General features: G+C 50.4%; 1 protein-coding gene across 1 annotated transcript; it reads left to right on the top strand.

The window, feature by feature from the left end:
* Positions 1-13,478: 13,478 nt before the first annotated feature.
* On the top strand, positions 13,479-19,448 carry LOC117079172 (cytochrome P450 11B1, mitochondrial-like). The gene is given in 5 exon segments (XM_033202839.1): positions 13,479-13,717; positions 14,105-14,260; positions 18,355-18,554; positions 18,698-18,901; positions 19,188-19,448. Coding segments are annotated over 5 exon segments (981 nt in total). The 3' UTR covers positions 19,370-19,448.

Here is a 19,448-nt window from a genome sequence, read left to right on the forward strand (position 1 = left end):
GGGCTGCATGCCTGGGAGCCTGTGAGACTTACCTCGTACAACGTAGCACTGTGAACAGTCACTCTGATTTGGTGTCTCCTTTGGCTGAGTTACACAGCAGAGTTTTCAAGGGTGGGATGGGAGTCCCATTTCCCCTTTTGTCTCTGACTTTCCTCAGAGTTATTTTTCCCTTCAGGCACTCCTGATGATACCCCTGGGTTGAAGCAGGAGCAGGTCTCCTGCCAGGAAACCCAACATGGGAAGGAAGCTGGTTGTCTGCCCCCATGTCACTTTGTCCAGTGTAGAAATGGGAGTCAGGGAGAAATGTTCTGCACATTTGGTGCTGAGCAGACTGGGGAGAGGGACATTGTGGGCATGTAAATTCCATTTTCTTACATCTGGTCTAGGAGTTTTTTAACTTTTCTGTGGCCCCAGGAACTCTCTCATCCTCATATTTGAGTTCTGGGATATTGCTGGTGATAATCTCAGTGCTGTGTATTTGGTTTTGGTTTTCTTTGAGATGGGAGGGAAGTCAGCTTGCTTGTACACTGCCATCATGGAAACTTGGACTTGTGTTCTCTTAGGTATATTCCTAGTAGTGGAATTGTCGGGTTCTATGGTAACTCTCTATGTAATTATTTAAGAGACTGAGACTGTTTTCCAGAGTGGCTGCACCATGTTACAGTCCCACCAGCCATGTATGAGGGTTCTAGCACTTGTTGTTCTCTGATGTTTTTGATTTTAGTCTTTCTAGTAGATGTGAAGTGCCGTCTCATCGTGGTTTTGATTTGCATTTCCCATATGACTGATGACATTGAGTATCTTTGCCTGTGTTTTTTGGCCATTTGTTTATCTTCCTTGATTGTAAGAGAATTTTATATACTCATGATACAAATCCCTCGTCATATAGATGAGTAGTAAATACTGTCTCCCACTCTGTGGGTTGTTCTTTCACTTTTGAGAGTGTCCTTTGAAGCACACGCTTTCAATTTTGGTGAAGTCCAAACTATCTATTTTTTCTTTTGTTGCTAATATTCTTGGTGCCATGACCTTTGCCAAACCCAAGGTCAGTAAGGATTACCTCTATGTTTCCTTATAAGACTGTTACTTTTTGCTCTTATGATTAGATCTTTGATCAATTTCAGATTAATTTTTATATGTGGTCTGAGGTAAAGACCCAACTTCATTCTTTTCCACATAGTTATAAAGTTTCAATACCACTTGTTTGAAAGATTATTCTGTCCCCAGTGGATGGTCTTGGCACCTTTGTAAAAAAAAGTCAGGTGACAGGGGTGGTGCATTCCAAGATGGCCGAATAGGAACAGCTCCGGTCTGCAGCTCCCGGGGTGGTCGATGCAGAATATGGGTGATTTCTGCATTTCCAACTGAGGTACCTGGTTCATCTCACTGGGACTGATCAGACAGTGGGTGCAGCCCATGGAGGTGAGCCGAAGCAGGACGGGGCATCACCTCACCTGGGAAGCACAAGGGGTCGGGGGATTTCCCTTTCCTAGCCAAGGGAAGCTGTGACAGACTGTACTTGGAAAATCGGGACACTGCCACCTAAACAATGAGCTTTTCCAACAGTCTTATCAAATGGCAGGAGATTATATCCCGTGCCTGGCTCAGCGAGTCCCACGCCCTCAGAGCCTTGCTCACTGCTAGTCCAAGATCGAACTGCGAGGCAGCAAACTTGGCTGGGGGAGGGGCGTCCGCCATTGCTGAGGCTTGAGTAGGTAAACAAAACGGCCAGGAAGCTCGAACTGGGTGGAGCCCACTGTAGCTCAATGAGGCCCACCTGCTTCTGTAGATTCCACCTCTGGGGGCAGGGCATAGCTGAACAAAAGACAGCAGAAACTTCTGCAGACTTAAAAGTCCCTGTCTGACAGCTCTGAAGAGAGCAGTGGTTCTCCCAGCACGGTGTTTAAGCTCTGAGAACAGACAGACTGCCTCCTCAAGTGGGTCCCTGACCCCTGTGTAGCCTAACTTGGAGACACCTCCCAGTAGGGGCCAACTAACACCTTATACAGCTGGGTGCCCCTCTGAGATGAAGCTTCCAGAGGAAGGATCAGGCAGCAATATTTATTGTTCCACAGCCACTACTGGTGATATCCAGGCAAACAGGGTCTGGAGTGGACCTTCAGCAAACTCTGACAGACCTGCAACTGAGGAACCTGACTGTTAGAAGGGAAACTAACAAACAGAAAGGAATAGCATCAGCATCAACAAAAAAGGACATCCACACCAAAACCCCATCTGTAGGTCACCATCATCAAAGACCAAAGGTAGATAAAACCGCAAAGATGGGGAGAAACCAGAGCAGAAAAGCTGAAAATTCTAAAAACCAGAGTGCCCCTTCTCCTCCAAAGGATTGCAGCGCCTCGCCAGCAATGGAACAAAGCTGGGTGGAGAATGACTTTGATGAGTTGGCAGAAGTAGGCTTCAGAAAGTCGGTAATAAACTTCTCTGAGCTAAAGGAGGATGTTCGAACTCATTGCAAGGAAGCTAAAAACCTTGAAAAAAGATTAGATGAATGGCTAACTGGAATAAACAGTGTAGAGAAGACCTTAAATGACCTGATGGAGCTGAAAACCATGGCACAAGAACTACGTGACGCATGCACAAGCTTCAGTAGCCGATTCAATCAAGTGGAAGAAAGGATATCAGTGATTGAAGATCAAATCAATGAAATGAAGTGAGAAAAGAAGTTTAGAGTAAAAAGAAACAAGGCCTCTAAGAAATACGGGACTATGTGAAAAGACCAAATCTGTGATTGATTGGTATACCTGAAAGTGACAGGGAGAATGGAACCAAGCTGGAAAACACTCTTCAGGATATTATCCAGGAGAACTTCCCCAACCTAGCAAGGCAGGCCAACATTCAAATTCAGGAAATACAGAGAACACCACAAAGATACTCCTTGAGAAGAGCAACCCCAAGATACATAATTGTCACATTCACCAAGGTTGAAAAGAAGGAAAAAATGTTAAGGGCAGCCAGAGAGAAAGGTCGGGTTACCCACAAAGGGAAGCTCATCAGACTAACAGCCGATCTCTCAGCAGAAACTCTGTAAGCCAGAAGAGAGTGGGGGCCAATATTCAACATTCTTAAAGAAAATAATTTTCAACCAGAATTTCATATCCAGCCAAACTAAACTTCGTAAATGAAGGAGAAATAAAATCCTTTACAAACAAGCAAATGCTGAGAGATTTTGTCACCACCAGGCCTCCCCTACAAGATCTCCTGAAGGAAGTACTAAACATGGAAAGGAACAACCAGTACCAATCACTTCAAAAACATGCCAAATTGTAAAGACCATTGAAGCTAGGAAGAAACTGCATCAACTAATGGGCAAAATAACCAGCTAGCATCATAATGACATAATCAAATTCATACATAACAATATTAACCTTAAATGTAAATGGACTAAATGCCCCAATTAAAAGACCCAGACTGGCAAATTGCATAAAGAGTCAAGACCATCAGTATGCTGTATTCAGGAGACCCATCTCAGGTGCAGAGACACACATAGGCTCAAAATTAAGGGGTGGAGGAAGATCTACCAAGCAAATGGAAAGCAAAAAAAAAAAAAAAGCAGAAGTTGCAATCCTAGTCTCTGATAAAATAGACTTTAAACCAACAAAGATCAAAAGAGACAAAGAAGGCCATTACATAATAGTAAAGGGATCAATTCAACAAGAAGAGCTAACTATCCTAAATATATATGCACCCAATACAGGAGCACCCAGATTCATAAAGCAAGTTCGTAGAGACCTAAAATGAGACTTAGACTCCCACACAATAATAATGGGAGACTTTAACACCCCACTGTCAATATTAGACAGATCAACGAGACAGAAGGTTGACAAGGATATCCAGGACTTGAACTCAGCTCTGCACCAAGCAGACCTAATAGACATCTACAAAACTCTCCACCCCAAATTAACAGAATATACATTCTTCTCAGCACCACATCGCACTTATTCCAAAATTGACCACATAATTGGAGGTAAAGCACTCCTCAGCAAATGTAAAAGAGCAGAAATCACAACAAACTGTCTCTCAGACCACAGTGCAATCAAGTTAGAACCTAGGATTAAGAAACTCACTCAAAACTGCACAACTACATGGAAACTGAACAACCTGCTCCTTAATGACTACTGGATAAATAACAAAATGAAGGCAGAAATGAAGATATTCTTTGAAGCCAATGAGAACAAAGACACAGTGTACTAGGATCTCTGGGACACATTTAAAGCAGTGTGTAGAGGGGAATTTGTAGCACTGAATGCCCACAAGAGAAAGCAGGAAAGATCTAAAGTTGATACCCTAACATCACAATTAAAAGAACTAGAGAAGCAAGAGCAAACAAATTCAAAAGCTAGCAGAAGGCAAGAAATAACTAAGATCAGAGCAGAACTGAAGGAGATAGAGACACACACACATTAAAAAAACCCTTCAAAAAATCAGTGAATCCAGGAGTGACTTTTTTGAAAAAATCAACAAAATGGATAGATCACTAGCAAGACTAATAAAGAAGAAAATAGAGAAGAATAAAATAGACACAATAAAAAATGATAAAGGGGATATCACCACCAGTCCCACAGAAATATAAACTACCGTCAGAGAATATTATAAGCACTTCTATGCAAATAAACTAGAAAATCTAGAAGAAATGGATAAATTCCTGGACACATAACACCCTCACAAGACTAAACCAGGAAGAAGTTGAGTCGCTGAATAGACCAATAACAGGCTCTGAAATCGAAGCAATAATTAATAGCTTACCAACCAAAAATAGTCCAGGACCAGACAGATTCACAGCCGAATTCTACCAGAGGTACAAAGAAAAGCTGGTACTATTCCTTCTGAAACTATTCCAATCAATAGAAAAAGAGGGAATCCTCCCTAACTCATTTTATGAGGCCAGTATCATCCTGATATCAAAGCCTGGTAGGGACACAACAAAAAAAGGGAATATTTAGACCAATTTCCCTGATGAACATCGACGTGAAAATCCTCAGTAAAATATTGGCAAACCGAGTCCAGCAGCACATCAAAAAGCTTATCCACTAAGATCAAGTTGGCTTCATCCCTAGGATGCAAGGCTGGTTCAACATACACAAATCAATAAATGTAATCCATCACATAAACAGAACCAAAGACAAAAACCACATGATTATCTCAATAGATGCAGAAAAGGTCTTTGACAGAATTCAACAGCTCTTTTTGCTAAAAACTCTGAATAAAGTAGGTATTAATGGAACGTATCTCAAAATAATAAGAGCTATTTATGACAAACCCACAACCAGTATCATACTGAATGGGCAAAAACTGGAAGCATTCCCTTTGTAAACTGGCATAAGACAGGGATACCCTCTCTTACCACTTCTATTTAACGTAGTGTTGGAAGTTCTGGCCAGGGCAATCAGGAAATAGAAAGAAATAAAGGGTATTCAGTTAGGAAAAGAGGAAGTCAAATTGTCCCTGTTTGCAGATGACATGATTGAATATTTAGAAAACCCACCATGGCCGGGCGCGGTGGCTCAAACCTGTAATCCCAGCACTTTGGGAGGCCGAGACGGGCGGATCATGAGGTCAGGAGATCGAGACCATCCTGGCTAACACGGTGAAACCCCGTCTCTACTAAAAAATCTAGCCGGGCGAGGTGGCGGGCGCCTGTAGTCCCAGCTACTCGGGAGGCTGAGGCAGGAGAATGGCGTAAACCCGGTAGGCGGAGCTTGCAGTGAGCTGAGATCCGGCCACTGCACTCCAGCCTGGGCAACAGAGCAAGACTCCGTCTCAAAACAAAAAAAAAGAAAACCCACCACATCAGCCCAAAATCTCCTTAAGCTGATAAGCAACTTCAGCAAAGTCTCAGGATACAAAATCAATGCGCAAAAATCACAAGCATTCTTATACACCAATAACAGACAGAGAGCCAAATCATGAGTGAACTCCCATTCACAATTGCTTCAAAGAGAATAAAATACCTAGGAATCCAACTTACAAGGGATGTGAAGGACCTCTTCAAGGAGAACTGCAAAACACTGTTCAATGAAATAAAAGAGGATACAAACAAATGGAAGAACATTCCATGCTCATGGATAGGAAGAATCAATATTGTGAAAATGGCCATACTGCCCAAGATAATTTATAGATTCAATGCCATCCCCATCAAGCTACCAATGACTTTCTTCACAGAATTGGAAAAAACTACTTTAAAGTTCATATGGAACCAAAAAAGAGCCCGCATTGCCAAGACAATCCTAAGCCAAAAGAACAAAGCTGGAGGCATCACGCTACCTGACTTCAAACTGTACTACAAGGCTACAGTAACCAAAACAGCATGGTACTGGTACCAAAACAGAGATATAGACCAATGGAACAGAACAGAGCCCTCAGAAATAATACCACACATCTACAGCCATCTGATCTTTAACAAACCTGACAAAAACAAGAAATGGGGAAAGCATTCCCTACTTAATAAATGGTGCTGGGAAAACTGGCTAGCCATATGTAGAAAACTGAAACTGGATCCCTTCCTTACACCTTATACAAAAATTAATTCAAGATGGATGAAAGACTTAAATGTTAGACCTAAAACCATAAAAACCCTAGAAGAAAACCTAGGCAATACCATTCAGGACATAGGCATGGGCAAGGACTTCATGACTAAAACACCAAAAGCAATGGCAACAAAAGCCAAAATAGACAAATGGGATCTAATTAAACTAAAGAGCTTCTGCATAGCAAAAGAAACTACCATCAGAGTGAACAGGCAACCTACAGAATGAGGGAAATTTTTGCAATCTACTCATCTGACAAAGGGCTAATATCCAGAATCTACAAATAAGTTAAATTTAAAGAAAAAAATCAAACAATCACATCAGAAAGTGGGCAAAGGATATGAACAGACACTTCTCAAAAGAAGACATTTATGCAGCCAACAGACACATGAAAAAATGCTCATCATCTCTGGTCATCAGAGAAATGCAAATCAAAACCACAACGAGATACCATCTCACACCAGTTAGAATGGTTATCATTAAAAAGTCGGGAAACAACAGGTGCTGGAGAGGATGTGGAGAAATAGGACACTTTTACATTGTTGGTGGGAGTGGAAACTAGTTCAACCATTGTGGAAGACAAGTGTGGTGATTTCTCAAGGATCTAGAACTAGAAATACCATTTGACTCAGCCATCCCATTATTGGGTATATACCCAAAGGGTTATAAATCCTGATGCTATAAAGATACATGCATACGTATGTTTATTGTGGCACTATTCACAATAGTAAAGACTTGGAACCAACCCATATGTCCATCAATGATAGACTGGATTAAGAAAATGTAGCACATATACACCATGGAATACTATGCAGCCATAAAAAAGGATGAGTTCATGTCCTTTGTAGTGGCATGGATGAAGCTGGAAATCATCATTCTGAGCAAACTATCGCAAGGACAGAAAACCAAATACTGCATGTTCTCACTCATAGGTGGGAATTGAACAATGAGATCACTTGGACACAGGGTGGGGAACATCACACACCGGGGCCTGTCGTGGGGTGAGGGGCTGGGAGAGGGATAGCATTAGGAGAAATACCTAATGTAAATGACGAATTAATGGGTACAGTAAACAAACATGGCACCTGTATACGTATGTAAGAAACCTGCACGTTGTGCACATGTACCCTAGCACTCAAAGTGCAATTTAAAAAAAAGTCAGGTGACCATAGATGTATGATTTTATTTCTGGACTCACAATTGTGTTCTGTTGATCTGTATATCTGTCCTTGTGCCAGTATTCCACTGTTTTGATTATTACTACTTGGTAGTACATTTTTAAATTGGGAAGTGTGAGTCTTTCTACTTTATTCTTTTTCAAAACTATTTTGGCATTTGTGGGTCTCTTGCAATTCCATATGAATTTTATAATCAGCTTACCAATTTCTACAAAGAAGAGATTCTTTGGGGATTCTTTGAGACTGTGATAGGGATTGCATTGGATCTGCAGATTGACGTGAGGAGCCTCGTCATCTCAGCAGCATCACGTCTTCTGACCCATGAACACGGATGGGATGCTTTTTCAGTTATTTAGATCTTCGGTTTTCTTCAACAGTGTTCTGTAGTTTTCAGAGCCTAAGTGTTGAACTTCTTTTGTTAAATGCATTCCTAAGTATTCTATTCCTTTTGATGGTATTGAAAATGGAATTATTTTCTTCATTCCTTTTTCAGATTCTTCATTACAAGTAGAGAAAATATAAATGATTTTTGCATATTGAGCTTGTATCCTGAAATCTTGCTGAACTACTTTTGTTAGAAATAGTACTGTTTTTACTGGGCTTCTTAGGGTATTCTATATAAAAGATCATGTGAAGTTTGAAGAGAGGCAGTTTTACTTTTTCTTTCTCCATCTGGCTGATCTCTGTTTATTTTTATTGCCAACTTGTTCTGGTTAGAACCTCTAATACAGTGTTGAATAGCAGTGGTGAGCAGATGCCCTTGCTCCTGATCTAACTTAGGAGGAAAGCAGCTAGCTTTTACAATTAAGGGAGAAGTTAGCTGTGAGGTTTTCATAAATGTATTTTATGAGGTTGAAGAAGCTCCTTTCTATTTGTAATTTGTTTAGTATTTTAAAGTGAAATTGGTGGTAGATTTTTCAAACGCACTTTCTGCATCTATTGAGATGAGAATGTGATTTTTGTTTCTTTATTCTGCTGATACGGTTTATTGCAATCATTAATTTTGGAGGTTAAACCAGTTTTTTTTCCTGGAATAAATCTTACTTGTCCATGGTGTATACTTCTGTTTATATATTGCTGGATTCAGTTCACTAGTGTTTTACTAAGGGTCTTTGAAGGAAGCTGATGGCGGGGTGGGGTCTGTGTAGGCCCAGATAATTTGCCAGGGCGGAGGAGATGGGGCTGGGACAATGCAAGGCGCCAGGAGAGGACTCCTACTTTCTCCACCATCCTCAAGGTATGAACACACAGTAGGGATATTCTTGCAGAGACTCCCCAAAGGAGTGGCGTTTGCATTCCCTGCATTCTGTGCTCCATCCATGTCTCCCCGCTCATTGCCCTGCCCTGCCTGGCAGCCACTCCACCTTGCCGGCCCTGGCTGGTTTCTCTCAAGGAAGATTTGCTTGCTGACAAAGTGTCCTCCTAGCCATATTGACACACACCACCTCATGTGCCTCCATGAGATGCACCTCTGTGAATTTTGACCTTGTTCTAGCCCACACCACCGCCTCTGGCAGCTCCCACAGTCCTGACTCCTTGCAGACGTGGCAGGAAGTCTTCAGATCCCCTCTGCAGTTGATTTTTCCTTTGCGTGTCTGCTCGGAGCCCTGCTGGATCTCCCTGTTGGTCCTCACAGCCACTGACGAGCTGGCAAGCGCCCTCTCCTCTGCAGCCCCACACGCTGGAGGTGGGGGAGGCCACGCCCGTTGATCAGCACTGCTAGGACCAAGTCTGTTGGACCAGCCAGGTTGTCCACACGTCGCTGTGCCACACCACTGATCGGGGGCCTCCAGACTTGGCATCCTGCTGCCTTTTCCTAGACCCTATCTTCGAGACGTCACAAACACTCCACCCAACCCAAGCCCCGCCACACAGGCAGTAAGTCCCACCTCCTCCACGTTCACAGAGACCAACCCTCCCACCTCCCCAGCACAGGCACCCACACCCAGTGTTCTCTCTCTGGCCTTTGCTGCTTCTGTAAGCGGTTCACTGAATGCATGTGAACCACATGGGACACAGTCTCCCGACATTCCCTCTTTCCCTTCAAGGCTGCACCGTGGGTCCCTGCACTGTTGATCACCCTCATCTTCATGTGAGCCTGAAAGAATTCATTTCCACAGTGGCGAAAACTCACCTCGCGTGTGCGTGGACCACATGGGCAAAAACGTTCTCCAGTCAACAGGCATTTTGGTTGCTGTTTCCTCCATTTTCGATTTCTTCCTTTTGCTTCTTTGTCTGGGTTTTTGGTCTCAGTCTGTCACCCAGGCTGGAGTGCAGTGGTGATCACAGCTCACTGCAGCCTCAAACTCCTGGGCTCAAGCGTTTCTCTCGCCTTGGCCTCCCGAGTAGCTGGTCTGGAACGCTTGGCTTCAAGTGATCTTCTGCCTCAGCCTCCCAAATGGCAGGGATTACAGGTGTGAGCCACCGCACCCACCCATTGCTCTGTTTGTGTTGCGTTTTTCTGTTTGTGTTAGTGACACCGCTGTCACTAATGCCAAGGCCCTAGGAGTAAAACTGCTGCAGTAAAGGAGATATTATGTGCAAGGCTACAGACGAGGGACTGCTGCTTTCTGCACCAGCCCTAACACTCACAGTCCTCTTGGCTGGGATCAGGAGACACAGCTGCAGGTGGACAGCCCCACTGCTCCAGCCACTGCTGGGCACACAGGCTTCTGGCCAAGGGCTACTGGAACTTAGCCCAGGGCAAGCGGATGGAGCATGCTGGCTCAGGGCTGAGGTTTGAGTTGCTTGTCAGAGCTCGGGAGGAACCTGAGAACTTTTCAAACTATCATGGAGTGCAGGCTTGGACATTGGGTTTGGGGCCAGAAAGGATTGTAATGAGCAGGACCCACAGACCCAGGGGAGGTGGACAGTTCTGCTGCAGGCCTGAGGGCTGGCCCAGCCTGGTTCACAGGAGAACCTGAAAGCGGGGGCCTGGTCCGTCCCCAGAGAGGGAGCCCCTATTCCTCCACAGTGCACCTTGGAGGCGTCCAGCCTATTCGAGGACAGTTGCTCTGGCCTTGCCCCATGACTGCAGCCCCGGGATCTCCAGGCAGCCCTGACATCCCCCTATCCAGGGAAGAACATCAGGGTGGGGGCTCCCGCACCACCAGGGTGCCCTCTGCCTGCCCCTCTCTGCTGCCTCTGGGCCCTCACCCTACAGCTGAGTTAGAGGAAATGTCCCAGGTCAGCCTTATCAAACCATTTCCTCCCCAGGAGGCAGACTCCAGCGGGGTGCGACCAGACCTGCGGGCAGAGAGAGGGGCCCGGAGGCGAGGTGGGCAGGGGCCCTTGGGACCTGCACCTCTTCACTACGTCACATGGTGACATGACCGAGGCCTTGCAGGAAGTGAGTTACGGGATTTGCTTCCAGGTTTCAAGGTCAGGGCATGTGGGAAGCTGCAGAGTCTAGAGCAAGTCCAGGGTGCTGGTTCTGGCACCTCCATCCCTCAGCTGCACCCACAGTTCCCTCTGGATGGGAGGGGCCTTCTGGGGTCCTCTGGGGCCCCAGCCTCCTTGTGGGTGGGCTGAGGAGGGACGGGAAACGCTGGTTCATGGCCACAGGCCCAGAAACTCCCAGAACAGATGAGAACAGACCCAGCCGATGGGAGAGGGGAGGGTGCACACAGGCAGGGTCAGGCAGGAGGACTGTCCAGTGTGCCCGGGCAGACTGCACCACCACACCAAGGACGTGCTGGGAAGTCCAATGGCATCAGCCTGCCCAAGGCCAGCTCTGACACGACAGCGGGAGGCTCACGGGGACACACAGCACATCACAGCTGCTGAGGGGCCGAGACCTTTGAGATTCCTGAGGAAGAATGGGGAGTGGGGAACTGATTAAAGTAAAATGAAAAATAACAAATGGATCTTTGCCCTCCCCTGTGAAAACCCTCCCAGCACCTCACCTGGCTCCCTGCAGCCCCCAGCCCAGGCCTCACGCCCCCTTGCTGCCCACCCGTGGCCAGGCCTGTACTCCTGTGTCCCGGGCTGGAACCCCCTTCCCCCGACTACACTGCGGCTGTCCCCGGCTTCCCCTTCAGCTTCGTCTCCAGTCAGTTCCCCACTCAGCCTTGCGGTGCCCGCCACGGCCCCTCCTGCAGTTGGAAGGACTTGACTTGGTGTTAAAAACATAATCAGAAGGCAGAGGCCACGGTCTACACGTTCCCCAAGCAGCCACCCATAGGCACCCTCCAAAACTTAAGCCATCTTCATGTCCCCACACCCTGGCTCCAGACACCAGCAAAATGCACAAGGGGGCCTTGGATGTCCCTGTGAGCATGACCCAGAGAAAAGGAGCCAACCGGCGGTCCCCAAGTTAGCCTGCAAGCTCTGCAGCCCTTACGAGAATGCGGAGGGGTGACTGCCCGTGAGGGGACAGACGCCGCACTTGCTCCTCTCTGCTTTCCGGGCCACGCGGTGGCTGCGGCCAGGTGGCATCACCCACTCGGCTAGAAGTCTCCCACCGCGGTCGGCCCTTTCTGCCTGTGGGATGGTGCGAGTTGAAAGGTTTCCTAACTCGGTCCCACTTCATCGGACACAGGCGAGATGATGGGGTCCACGCAGACACTGTCTTGCTTGTGAGAGCTTTGCCCGGGAACTCTGCAGTGCTGTGTGGGGTGGGACGCACACCCTCCCTGGGCCCGTGGAGTCCTGGGGACGCGTGGCTGTGTGAGCAGTGAGAATGAAAGGCCCCTTCCTCCAGGCTGGCCCCAGGCCACAGCTACCACAGGGCAGTCCAGCCTCAAACTCGCCTCGACTGGTGTGGCTGTGCAGGCTCTGACCTGCCTCAGGGTGCCCCAGGGCGCCATTCCCAGGGCATCAGGAATCCGGTCGTCCTCCCCCATGGCCAGGTGCCACCCCCCTAGACTTGAAGTGAGTGCCTTTCCAAGGGACGGTGGACAGGCAGTGCCGGGTCCCACTGATCTGTCCTCCCAAGGGGAGGCGGGGGCCCTGCCGGACAGCATCAGCGAGGGGGATGGGCAGCTCAGGCCTGGCAGGGCAAGCGACCAGGCGTGTTCCCCTACCCAACTCAACGCAGTCATCATAGGCCCCTCATGGCTCTATGAAGCTGAACTACCAACAACACGTTTCAGGATGGAAAATGGGGATGTGAGCCGCTGTCACAGGGCCCCTGCCTGGACAAGGACAGACGCAAACAAGCGCTGCTCATCTTCCAGCCTGGGTGTGGCTCCCAGCACACGGCCTCTCGTGGTCTCCTGGGTATTCCCAGCTCCTTAGCTGGACCAGTGAGGTCAGCCCAGACCCGGCCTCGGACATGTTTTCATCTCCTTCTGCACCACCTTTTGCCCCTGGGGACTCACGGAATTGCCCTGAGAGGACTGAGCTCCTCACTGGGAGGGACCCGTGCGGGCTCTTGTTCCTGCTCCATGCACCCAGCATAGGGCCTGGAAGAGGAGGCGAAATGCCAGTGGGTAATTTGGGAAGTGCAGCCCTCCGCCCTTCCTTCCTGTGTGGGACCTTGCTCCAAGGAGATGAGTAATCCAAGGCTCTTGGATAAGATAAGGGCCCATTCATCTTGCTCCTCTCCACCCTGGAGGAGGAGGGAGGGGACTCTGTCCCCTGATTTCTGTCTCCATGCACCCCTAATCCGTCCCCACCTACTGCCCAGACCTCTGCCCTCGCTTTCTCAGGCAGGTCCAGCGCCAGTTCTCCCATGACATCATCTGTTTCCAGGGCAGGTTCCAGACAAGATAAAAGGATTTAGGCTGAGCAGGGTGCAGGGGGCATTGGAATGGCACTGAGGGCAAAGGCAGAGGTGTGCATGGCAGTGCCCTGGCTGGCCCCATGAAGGGCACAGGCACTGGGCACCAGAGCCACCCGGGTCCCCAGGACAGTGCTGCCCTTTGAAGCCATGCCCTGGTGTCCAGGCAACTGGTGGCTGAGGCTGCTGCAGATCTGGAGGGAGCAGGGTTATGAGCACCTGCACCTGGAGGTGCACCAGACCTTCCAGGAACTGGGGCCCATTTTCAGGTAAAGCCCTCCCTGGTCCTCACTGGGAACACCCAGAGCCCTGCCCCTGCTGCCCAGGACCCTGTGGGGCACACAGCACTGCCGTTCCCAGCAGGCCCCGGCACTCTGCATCCTTTGGAGGATGGGGAGGGAGTGCAGCATGTGCTGGTCTGTGGCTCTGCCAGTATAGGGGATGGTGCAGAGCAAACCCCAGCTCGCTGCAGAGAGGGCAGGACTCAGAGGCACTAAAGTTGGGAGGTTTCCGGGAGCCAGCAGAAGGGCTTCAGCTGTGAAGCTGCTAATCCCAGAGCGGCATGGGTAGACAGGAGACACTTTGGATTGGGACTACAGACTGGGGTCAGTGGGGACATGACCCCATCCAGCAGGGCCTTGTGCTTGGCCCCACAGGTACCACTTGGGAGGACCACGCATGGTGTGTGTGATGCTGCCAGAGGACGTGGAGAAGCTGCAGCAGGTGTACAGCCTGCATCCCTGTAGGATGAGCCTGAAGCCCTGGGTGGCCTACATACAACATCATGGGCACAAATGTGGCGTGTTCTTGCTGTGAGGGGCGAGTCAGGAGCTGAGAGCTGGGAGCAGGGTGGGCAGCCTGGGCATGGAGAGGAAGCAAGAGAGGCAGGACTGGAAAGCACATCCACCCCGGGCATGTGTGGTGGGCTGTGAGGGTGAGCACCCAGCCTGGAGGATGGCCATCCCATGGGGTCACGTCTGCCCTGTGGGTTGGGGAAGCAGGACAGTAGTGGAGAAATGGGCACGGACACCTCTGCAGAGGAGAAGATGCAGAGCAATGAACCCTTCTGTGTAGCGAGAACCCGCTCTGCACTGACCTCGGCGGCTTTCTCTTGCGGGCTGAGGACTCTCCTTCCCACGGGTCAGAAAACTGAGGCCATGGGAAGGGGACTCCCACCGGCCCAGGTCACAGGCTGTGAGTGCTGAGCCTGGTGTTCACCGAGGCTGCAGCCGGCCCCAGGGCGCTCATGGTCCCTGCTGTTCCAGCAAACTTTCTTGATGGGGACAGTCCCGGGCAGGAGGCAGGTGGGGACGCAGGTGGTTGGTGGCTCCATTGTTCTCAGAAGCAAGGCACGAGGTAGGGCGGTTGATGGCACTGGGGAGGATGTTACCTGGCCTGTGGAGAGGGTGGCGCCTGGTCAGGTGGACAGGGAGAGGCTGGTGCTTGAAGTCGGTCACCTGCAGGGATGTTGCCATTATGATGGGGGAAGGACTGGATGAGGATGTCACAGTGGCGACAGCCCCCACTCCATGGCAAGAAAGGGATTCTCTTGGGAAAGCGGGATTTAGGTAAAAGGGCACCCAAGGGTGGGGATCTTCAGTGAGGCTGGCCTATAGACATCTGAGAGGGAGTCAGGACCCAGGAAGACAGCTCCAGGAGGCTGTGTGCGCATAACGGAGGGAGGGGAGCACACCTGCGTGTGTGCGTGTCTCGCATCTGTGCACATGCTGTGTGTTCCTCTGCACCTGCATTTGCACATGTGTGTGCATGTGCGTGTACCCAAGTGTCTGTGTGTGCATGTATGAGGTGTGTGTGTGCACGGGTGTCTCTGTGTGTGCATGTATGAGGTGTGTGTGTGCACGGGTGTCTCTGTGTGTGCATGTATGAGGTGTGTGTGTGCACGGGTGTCTGTGTGTGCATGTATGAGGTGTGTGTGTGCACGGGTGTCTCTGTGTGTGCATGTATGAGGTGTGTGTGAGCACGGGTATCTCTGTGTGTGCATGTATGAGGTGTGTGTGTGCACGGGTGTCCCTGTGTGTGCATGTATGAGGTGTGTGTGTGCACGGGTGTCTGTGTGTGCATGTATGAGGTGTGTGTGTGCACGGGTGTCTCTGTGTGTGCATGTATGAGGTGTGTGTGAGCACGGGTATCTCTGTGTGTGCATGTATGAGGTGTGTGTGTGCACGGGTGTCTCTGTATGTGCATGTATGAGGTGTGTGTGTGCACGGGTGTCTCTGTGTGTGCATGTATGAGGTGTGTGTGTGCACGGGTGTCTCTGTGTGTGCATGTATGAGGTGTGTGTGTGCACGGGTGTCTCTGTGTGTGCATGTATGAAGTGTGTGTGTGCACGGGTGTCTGTGCATGTATGAGGTGTGTGTGTGCACGGGTGTCTCTGTGCATGTATGAGGTGTGTGTGTGCACGGGTGTCTCTGTGTGTGCATGTATGATGTGTGGTGTGTGTGCACGGGTGTCTCTGTGTGTGCATGTATGAGGTGTGTGAGCACGGGTATCTCTGTGTGTGCATGTATGAGGTGTGTGTGAGCACGGGTGTCTCTGTGTGTGCATGTATGAGGTGTGTGTGTGCACGGGTGTCTCTGTGTGTGCATGTATGAGGTGTGTGTGTGCACGGGTGTCTCTGTGTGTGCATGTATGAGGTGTGTGTGTGCACGGGTGTCTCTGTGTGTGCATGTATGAGGTGTGTGTGCACGGGTGTCTCTGTGTGTGCATGTATGAGGTGTGTGTGTGCACGGGTGTCTCTGTGTGTGCATGTATGAGGTGTGGTTTGTGTGCACGGGTGTCTCTGTGTGTGCATGTATGAGGTGTGTGTGTGCACGGGTGTCTCTGTGTGTGCATGTATGAGGTGTGTGTGTGCACGGGTGTCTCTGTGTGTGCATGTATGAGGTGTGTGTGCACGGGTGTCTCTGTGTGTGCATGTATGATGTGTGGTGTGTGTGCACGGGTGTCTGTGTGTGTGTATGAGGTGTGTGTGTGCACGGGTGTCTCTGTGCGTGCATGTATGAGGTGTGTGTGTGCACGGGTGTCTCTGTGTGTGCATGTATGAGGTGTGTGTGTGCACGGGTGTCTCTGTGTGTGCATGTATGAGGTGTGTGTGTGCACGGGTGTCTCTGTGTGTGCATGTATGATGTGTGGTGTGTGTGCACGGGTGTCTCTGTGTGTGCATGTATGATGTGTGGTGTGTGCACGGGTGTCTCTGTGTATGCATGTATGAGGTGTGTGTGTGCACGGGTGTCTCTGTGTGTGCATGTATGATGTGTGGTGTATGTGCACGGGTGTCTCTGTGTGTGCATGTATGAGGTGTGTGTGCACGGGTGTCTCTGTGTGTGCATGTATGATGTGTGGTGTGTGTATGGGTGTCTCTGTGTGTGCATGTATGAGGTGTGATGTGTGTGTGCACGGGTGTCTCTGTGTGTGCATGTATGAGGTGTGTGTGTGCACGGGTGTCTCTGTGTGTGCATGTATGAGGTGTGATGTGTGTGTGCACGGGTGTCTCTGTGTGTGCATGTATGAGGTGTGTGTGTGCACGGGTGTCTCTGTGTGTGCATGTATGATGTGTGGTGTGTGTGCACGGGTGTCTCTGTGTGTGCATGTATGAGGTGTGTGTGCACAGGTGTCTCTGTGTGTGCATGTATGAGGTGTGGTGTGTGTGCATGGGTGTCTCTGTGTGTGCATGTATGAGGTGTGTGTGTGCACGGGTATCTCTGTGTGTGCATGTATGAGGTGTGTGTGTGCACGGGTGTCTCTATGTGTGCATATATGAGGTGTGTGTGTGTGTGCACGGGTGTCTCTGTGTGTGCATGTATGATGTGTGGTGTGTGTGCACGGGTGTCTCTGTGTGTGCATGTATGAAGTGTGTGTGTGCACGGGTATCTCTGTGTGTGCATGTATGAGGTGTGTGTGTGCACGGGTGTCTCTGTGTGTGCATGTATGAGGTGTGTGTGTGTGCACGGGTGTCTCTGTGTGTGCATGTATGAGGTGTGGTGTGTGTGTGCACGGGTGTCTCTGTGTGTGCATGTATGATTGTGGTGTGTGTGCACGGGTGTCTCTGTGTGTGCATGTATGAGGTGTGTGTGTGCACGGGTATCTCTGTGTGTGCATGTATGAGGTGTGTGTGTGCACGGGTGTCTCTGTGTGCTTGTGCAGGTGCCGGCATGGGTGTAATGTCTGCACACGTGTACATGTGTCTCTTCACACATGTGTATTGAGGTCTGCCTGTCACCACTGTCAATTCGGGACAGCAGGCAGCTGGACATAAACAAAGGAGTTTTGCAGGAATGTGGCTGAGAGGGGAAATTCCTTCCCACCATTCCCTGGGGGCATCTGTAGAGCCCCAACACACTCTGGGTGTGGGTGAGGATGGCATGAGGCACAGAGCTCGGTTCCTGCCCTGCAGAAGATGCAGATACTTCACAGAGACAGGCAGAGGCTGCTGCCCCAGAGGCACTGTGCCCAGGGCAGGGAAGGGTGGGGAGGAGAGGGCAGCGAGGGGCTCTCCCCTCAAGACACAGTGTGGGTGAGGTGGGCAAAGCTTGACAATAGGGGTTACCTCCTTTCTTGGAGAAAAGCCCTCCCCCGCTACTACAGGGAGGGCCTGCATGGGTGAGGTGGTGCCAGCCTTGGGGCACCAGGTCCCAGGAATGACCTCAGTTACCCTGTCAGCACCTGTGGGCAGAAGCTACCGTCTCACCACTGCTTAGACCTGAGTGGCCTTTGCCCAGCACCTGGAGGCTGCTCTGAGAAAAGGCTGCAGCTCGAACACAAACAGGCAGCTTCCGCCAGGGCCCCCAGTCAGCTCCCTACAGGCCGATTCCCCTCGGGGACAAGGAGGATGGGTCAGGGCCTGTGTGTTTCTGGGGCGGCCTCACAAGCTCTGCCCTGGCCTCTGTAGGAATGGGCCTGAATGGCGCTTCAATCGATTGCGGCTGAACCCAGATGTGCTGTCGCCCAAGGCCGTGCAGAGGTTCCTCCCGATGGTGGATGCGGTGGCCAGGGACTTCTCCCAGGCCCTGAGGAAGAAGGTGCTGCAGAACACCCGGGGGAGCCTGACCCTGGACGTCCAGCCCAGTATCTTCCGCTACACCATAGAAGGTGTGGGCCAGGTGGGAAGGTCCAGCCTCAGAGACCCTGGAGTGGCCAGGGACGGGGACAGGGGGCTGGAGGGAGTCGAGGGAGGCAGCCAGGAGAACTCCCCAGGAGGTTTCCTTGTGCTCAGCAGTGCATCCTCCCCGCAGCCAGCAACTTAGCTCTTTTTGGAGAGCGGCTGGGCCTGGTTGGTCACAGCCCCAGCTCTGCCAGCCTGAACTTCCTCCATGCCCTGGAGGTCATGTTCAAATCCACCGTCCAGCTCATGTTCATGCCCAGGAGCCTGTCTCGCTGGACCAGCCCCAAGGTGTGGAAGGAGCACTTTGAGGCCTGGGACTGCATCTTCCAGTACGGTGAGGCCAGGGACCCAGGCAGTGCTACGGGGAAGGAACACCATGGGCGCCCAGTTTCTCCCTCTCCACCACCCAGCGGGGAATGGAGGCCACAGGGAGGGGCCGGGGGTTCCTCACCGTCCTGCCAGGGAGATCGGTGTGAGTCTGGGGCTGGGCTGCGCCGATTCGGAGAATTTGGTGTGAGAGCGAGGAGACTCGTGTGTTGGGGCAGGCTGGGCAAGAGGAAGACACTGAAGGACGCTTCCCAGCACCAAGGTCTGAGGGCTGTCTCCTGCTCCCCGGACAGGTGACAACTGTATCCAGAAAATCTATCAGGAACTGGCCTTCAGCCGCCCTCAGCAGTACACCAGCATCGTGGCGGAACTCTTATTGAATGCGGAACTGTCGCCAGATGCCATCAAGGCCAACTCTATGGAACTCACTGCAGGGAGCGTGGACACGGTCAGGCCGGCAACCAGCCCCACCTAGGGAGAGTGATGCCAAGTCTGGTTCCCAAACACTGCCTGCCAATGCCACATGGCACCCACGTGCCCCATCCCCAGGCTAT

This window comes from Trachypithecus francoisi, unplaced genomic scaffold (assembly GCF_009764315.1).
Source record: "Trachypithecus francoisi isolate TF-2019V2 unplaced genomic scaffold, Tfra_2.0 Lachesis_group7, whole genome shotgun sequence".
NCBI lineage: Eukaryota > Metazoa > Chordata > Mammalia > Primates > Cercopithecidae > Trachypithecus > Trachypithecus francoisi.